The sequence below is a fragment of the Triticum urartu genome, chromosome 1A (genome assembly GCF_056163025.1).
Source record: "Triticum urartu cultivar PI428250 chromosome 1A, HENAU_Tu73, whole genome shotgun sequence".
Taxonomy (NCBI): Eukaryota; Viridiplantae; Streptophyta; class Magnoliopsida; order Poales; family Poaceae; genus Triticum; species Triticum urartu.
In genome coordinates this window covers 13267950-13274789 of record NC_141873.1, presented here as the reverse complement: position 1 = coordinate 13274789, position 6840 = coordinate 13267950, and the positions used below count along the sequence as shown (strand labels likewise).

The 6840-nt window shown below is 41.9% G+C and overlaps 1 protein-coding gene and 1 pseudogene across 1 annotated transcript; one reads left to right on the top strand and one right to left on the bottom strand.

Annotated features, from left to right (window-relative positions):
• Positions 1 to 569: 569 nt before the first annotated feature.
• Positions 570 to 4155, bottom strand: LOC147988385 (S-locus-specific glycoprotein S13-like; annotated as a pseudogene).
• Positions 4156 to 4537: 382 nt separating this feature from the next.
• LOC147988384 (serine/threonine-protein phosphatase 7 long form homolog) lies at positions 4538 to 6097 on the top strand. Its single transcript, XM_087544107.1, has 3 exons — positions 4538 to 4591; positions 4665 to 5521; positions 5604 to 6097. The coding sequence occupies exons 2-3, from the start codon at positions 5107 to 5109 to the stop codon at positions 6095 to 6097; spliced, it is 909 nt and encodes a 302-aa protein (XP_087400233.1). The 5' UTR covers positions 4538 to 4591; positions 4665 to 5106.
• The last annotated feature ends 743 nt before the right edge of the window (positions 6098 to 6840 follow it).

Genomic DNA, 6840 nt, shown 5'->3' with positions numbered 1-6840 from the left:
TACTGGTTCGTGCCACGAACCGGTACTAAAGGGGTGGTGGTAGGCTGGCGTCAGGCCGGGGCCCCACAAGCCTCTTTAGTCCCGGTTTGTGGCACAAACCGGTACTAAAGGGACAACCTTTAGTACCGGTTCATGCGACGAACCGGCACTAAAGGGGTCTAAGCTATAGTCCCGGTTGGAGACACAAACCGGGACTATAGGGCAATTTTCAAACTTGAAAAAATCATAACTAAATCATCGTAATTCATAAAAATACATATAATATATCAAAATTTGCAGAACAAAAAGATTGGTCCGTTGAAACAAGTAATCCGTGATCACCTTCGCAGCAAAAACCTATCAATTTGACTAGGTTTATGTGTTCGATAAGTCCAACTGAGCTCACCTCAGCCCTGAATTGCTTCTCTCCTTGACGGGCACCATCAAGCCTTTTCACTGCTACAATAGTCTTCGAGTCACTTAACACTCCCTTGTATACAGAACCAAAACTTCCAACACCTAACTTTTCATAGAAGTTTTTAGTAGCATGAACTAAAATCAGTATATTTGAAGGCTATAATCCTGCCAACACTACCTTGATTGTCATAGTATAATGGCAGCAAACCACACCACATGAATTTGTTCCTCCAATTCAGTAACAAGAACAGGAGAATGAGTAACCCAAACCCAGTAATGCTTGTGGCAATAACAACTCCAACGTTTGGTTTTCTTTTGTTTTTTCTCAAACTTGGCAAGAAATCTTTGGCAGAAAGACGGAGATAAAGAACATCTTTAGAAGTGATAGTAATGCCGTTGTTAAGATTTACACTAAGCAATTCCCCATTCCATACATAGCATCTGCTATTGTTATAGGAATAAGCAGTGCAGGAGCAGGAACTGAGACAAGCTTCTTCACATTTGCTCTGAGTAGAAGCAACGACTATGCTCTGCGGGTTGTAGGGCAATGTAACTTGAGAAATGGGATGGAACATGTCCGTTGAACTTGTGATGTTTCTGTCACTAGTGCAATGCAATGGTCTATTTCTGATGCATCCCTTCTGTTCTGTCCTCAAATTCCCAATCCTGCGGTGACTTCTGAGAGAAGCTCTTCATACAGTCACATGATGGATGTGCATTGCCATTGCAGACCGTGTAAGGTCCACAAGTAGCAGGAGGAATGCAGGGATCATCGGGTATGGCATATATGGTTTGCCAAGATTGTTTAGCTTGTGACCAAAGATTAAGCTTTATCTGACCAGAGATATCCAGTAAGATAAAAAAGGAAGACGACTCATCAAGCGATATGTACATGTAGTACTCCTCTTGGTTGTTATCAACATATGTTGCATTTATCAAACCTTTGGTGCCAGGATCCATATCTAGCACTGCCTTGAGCATTGGTACAAGATTCAACGATGATTTTGTGGAGGATGCATAAAGCCAATATTCTACCGAGGGGTTGTGGCGCTTGAGGACGAGCCCCTTGGTTTGTTCTAGTTCATAATAGTATGAGCCAAGACCCGGGTCAATCAGGCTCTTCTTTGAGATGGCCTGGTGACTGAAACCAGTGACCTTGTCCCGACCAAACTTTGCACCAGGAAGTATAACATCTGTTGGGTAGTCGAAGCTCTGCCAGACCGGTAGGTCAGATGACGCGCTCTCTTTGAAGGCAAGGTTTCCACTGTTCAAGAGAACAGCGACACTAGTGTTGTTTGTGTTGATGTGTGTCCTATTATTTACAATGTGAGAGGACCAAACAATGGATTCATTGTTGGCGGAATGGTTTACGATGACAAGATTGCCATCACTTGATATCTTGAACCGTGTTTGGTTGATGCTGGGGTTGGTGACGGGCTGACCCCTATTAGCAACCCATACTGTTTCTTGAACCGTGTTTTCTGTTTTGACAATTTTTTAAAATCATAAAATTCCAAAGGGAAAATAGAATTTTTGGGCGTTTTAGATGTTTTTTAGACGTTTTTAGCGTTTAGTGCTAGGGTTTAGATTTCAGAGTTTAGGGTTAGGTTTTATGGTTTAAACCCTTAGTTTTTACTGTTTAGCATAGAGTTTCCGACGTTTTAAGTCTCGGGTTTAGGGTTTAGGACAATTTTTGAAATGACAAAATTGTAAAAGAAAAAAAAGATATGCTCTAATTTATGTTTTTTTGAATTTTGGTTAAATCTTGTCAAACCGGTCAAACAACTGATTCAAGAAATATAGAGTGTTACTAAATAATTACGCAATACTATTAGTGTTACTAAATAAGTATCTCAGTTTTTTTGAATTTTGGCCAAATCTGGTCAAACTGTTGTCAAACTATGGTCAAACTACTTATTCAAGAAATATTAGTGTTAATACATAATTACTGTTTTTTAGAATAATAGTTTCAAACTCAAACGGTGAAACGTGTGACTTCATGCTCAAGCTAAACTACTGAGGGTTAATAGGATTGACAGCTTACATTTCTCAGGAAAACAATAAGTGTAGACTTGGAATGTAGGGGGAATTGAACTCCGAAGTTAAGCGTGCTCAGGCTGGGGGAGTGAGAGGATGGGTAACCGGCCGGGAAGTCAGGCGATTTGGAATGAGTGATCCACACTTGAGCAGTTATGAGAGGTGATTAGAGACTAAATCATCAAATAATTCAGAAAAAATAAAAATAAAAAAAAAATCAATTTTTTTTTCCAAAATTTTCAAAAAAAAATTAAAATTTTCAAAAAAAAATTCAAAAACAAAAAACCTTTAGTACCGGTTGGTAACACCAACTGGTACTAAAGGTCCACCATACCAGGGCGCGAGCTCACGCCACGTGGTGGCACTTTAGCGCCGGTTCGTGCCGAACCGGTACTAAAAGGGGGGGGGGCCTTTAGTGACCACCCTTTAGTGCCGGTTATGGAACCGGCACTAAAGGCCCTTATAAACCGGCGCTGAAGCTCCGTTTTCTACTAGTGTCTGTGTTCACCTAACTGCCACGAATCATAAAAGGATGCACCTAATGAGGTAGACTTTGTTTATGCATTTTCTTTGAAGTTTACGGATGCTATAACTGATTAATAAAACATTGTTCAACCTTCTATGCGTCCACCTAGGGAGCTGTACAAATTTAGAACAACTTCCAGATCAGGCATCCAAGTATTTTCGTCTGCTACCAGTAAGCTGCCAGAGCAAGATAGCTGGGATGTCGAGTCCCTAGGGCAATGGTGAATCACAAATTGCCTGATATTCGAAGGGAAGCATCAAACAATACCAATGTCGAGTAGTAAGATCTGATTGTTCAGCTGATCAAGCCAAGATAAGTGTGCGCGCATCCCCTTTAAGTCCAGATTTAGAAAAATATGATTTCTGCTATGATAGTTTCCAGAACAGTTTGGCCCTTGAGACACTTCCATTGTATGTGTGTGTGTTCCTTTTCTTTCCAGAGATATGCATGTATATAGATATTATTGGAATTGGTTCGACAAACAGTGTATATGTGACAAATTTACTAATATACTGATATGGAATGAAATAAATATCCGTGCTTTCTCACACAGAATCCCCTAGAAATGTTAGGTACATAGGATATGGATAGTCTTTTTCAATGCGATAAAATAAAGCGACATCCTGTCTATTTTTCTTTGCTAAAGGGGTATTTCCATGTCGTATTGAATGATCACACTTAAGAACACAGAGGAGATCTCGACCGGGGGAGGATAAGTGGTGACATAGATGGGGTGACACATTGAAATAAAGAGCGTGGACATGTGCGTTGGGATCGGGTGCTTTTTGTTATGCCGTTGCAACGCACGGGCATGTTTAGCCGATTGTTTTATAAATAGTAATTAATATTTCCATAATTACGAAAGTAATAAAGGATACATGCAAATTTTAAAAATAGTAAGGACGCTATGGACAAGAGCGTCCCGACCTGGACGCAGATGCTAACAACGTCATAGTGTGGTCGCTGTTTTTGCTAGCATCCATTATCTAGTTTGACTGGAGGCCGCCGCACCCATCTGGTCTCCATCTCCCACATCCATCTACCTGCCTGCCACGGCCGGCCCTGGCCTCCACACCCATCTCGTCCCCATCTCCCACCTCCATCTCCCTGCCTACCACGGCCGGCCCTGGCCTCCGACTGATCCCCGCCGCCCACCTTCCCACGGACCGCCTCAGCCTCGGCGTCGCTGCCGACATCCTCACGACCGCCCCAACCTCCGGCTCATCCCCGATGACCACACCCTCACGGCTACCCCCAACCTCCTCACGGCCAAAGTGGTGGGTTGAGGGCGCCGCCGCGGCTACATCAGCAAGTCGGTCGAAGGTGGTCGTCCCTCTCTCTTCTCTCCACTGCTTCTCTGTACATCGCCCAAACCATTGATTGCATCTTGTTGTAGCTTTACTAATTTCACTTACTGCCTAGGCATAGCTGAAAACATTAGATTGTTTGACCTTTATTTATCAGTGTAGATTGTGAAGAATAAATTCAAATGATTGCTTTGATATTTTACCTCAACATTTACTCCCTCCTTTTATGCTGTAACAGGGTTTTGAAATGGATAGAAATGGATGTTTCAGTGATATGCTATGGGTGCCTCACAGCCAGCACAAAATATCCAAAACTTGGGAAAATGTGAGTGATTTCGCATGTCATTTGTTAGACTTAGTGGTTAAATAAAGACTAATTTTTGTGTGTATTGATGCAGCCTAACATTTGCTTGAATGTACGGTTTCACCGTGTTGGCATCCCGTTTGATCCTCTATGTACATCAGATTTAGATAACCTTGGTTTTTATCAGATTGCTAAGATGAGGAAAATCAATGTCGGCAAATACTTGATATCGGCATTGGTGGAGCGTTGGCGGCCCGAGACAAATAGTTTTCACCTACCTGTAGGAGAAATGACTATTACGTTGCAAGATGTCAGTTGTTGGTGGGGATTGCCTATCCAGGGTAAACCACTTGCTGGCAAAGCTGATGCACAATGGTCAGAATTAGTTGAGAGGTTGTTTGGGATTTCTGTGGATGAACAACACATGAAACAAAAAAAGGCAAAAAGGCGATGATAATATTGTTGTTAGGAATTCACAATACTCTCTAAATTTGGGTAAACTGCGGGAACGCTTCCATGTGTTGCCGGATAATCCAATGGATAGGGAGATTCATTGGCATGCTCGAGCACTTGTTCTAGATATCCTTGGCTCCATAGTCTTTACTGATACATCTGGAGATGGAGTGCCAACCATGTATCTCCAATTTATGCAGGATTTAGGACAACAAACAGAGTATAATTGGAGAGCAGCTGCTCTTGCTGTGCTGTATAGACAATTGAGCATGGGTGCTAAGAAGGGGAGACTAGAAATTTCAGGGCCTTTATTGCTGCTACAGTTATGGTCTTGGTCCCATTTGCCACTTGGTCGCCCTAAAGTTATTTTTGAGAAGCCCAAAGAAGGAGATGAACCTGATGAAGAAGAAGATGAACACGAAGTACACTTGGATTATAACCCTGTTTTTGGAGCAAAGTGGTGTGCTGCACATGCGTTTGATGTCCCTCACAATGCTGGTTTGTATTCTTCTCACCAAATTTGTTACACATCATTTGTGGTATGATAAACAATTTTAGTAACTTGCAATCGAATATATAGGTACAGAATATTATCGAAATCAAATTGATTTGATTCGAGAAGGTGTAGTTGATTGGCAACCATATGATGATCTTCTAGAGCAGATGCCTTTCGAAGCTCATCAAGATTCTGATTGGTGGTTTGCTAGAGTACCGCTCATGCATTTTTGGATTGTGGAGTTCCACTATCCACATAAGGTGATGCGGCAATTTGGATTAAGACAACCCATTCCACCTTCTCTTCCACGTGGCGAGGCAGAGGTTCGGAGACTTCGAAAAATTAAGCATTCTGCAGGAAAATCGAATAATTGGGAGTTAGTCCATGCGAATTATGTTCAAGAATACAATCGTGTTGAAGCAAGAGTGTGGCCAGAGGACATTCACTTTGATGTAGCTAGTTTACCTGAGTATAGACATTGGTTCCAGCAAAATGGTATGTACACAATATTATTTGACTCTCAATGCTTAGGAGGCCTAAATGAACCTATCACATATCCTCGAGATAGCATCGAATAAACCGGCTACATGCCTAGCGGCCCGCCATTGGCTCACATTGTAAGTGTGTGCAAGATTTTAATTATTTCTTTGCAACACATTAACAATCACATGATTTGAAATTTGTATTATCTCTTGTAGAGCCTACGTGAGATAAAGAATGCTGCATGGGGGATCAAATGTGCTACTACTACTGGATGCAAGAAGATAGGAAGATCTATATTGAGGTCTTGTGTAGGAAACCTGATGGATTTGAACATGGAGCCTAGGCTATGAAGCATGCTCGCTGAGGCTAGATTGCCGCTGAATATCGAAGATATCCCATCTGATGATGAGGTGTCAGATATTGCTCGCCCACCGAGTCCCCCAAAGGAAAGCAACTCCGATGTATTTAATGAGTGGAATTACTCTGGGAGAGGTTTTACAACATATCTCAAGGTTGAAGAAGCCATAGGAGATGGAGGACGGACAACACAAGATGCAAGTCAAGCTCCCAGTTTTCGGTCAAGGAGTTCTTCACAAGTAGTAAATTAGAATGGATCATATGGTGATATGCTATGGCCATCTGCACCGACCTAGAAGTGTAACTGACTAGATGTTTCTTTCTTTTTGCTCAACAAAAACAGTTCATGGTTCTGCTTTGTAACATGCCAGACATGGGTTGTAATCCTTTCAAGCTATGTCACTCCTCCTTGGCGCTAAGCTCAATGGAATTTTCCCAGAATACTAGTCATCATATGGTTTTGTGTCCAAATTTCAACAAA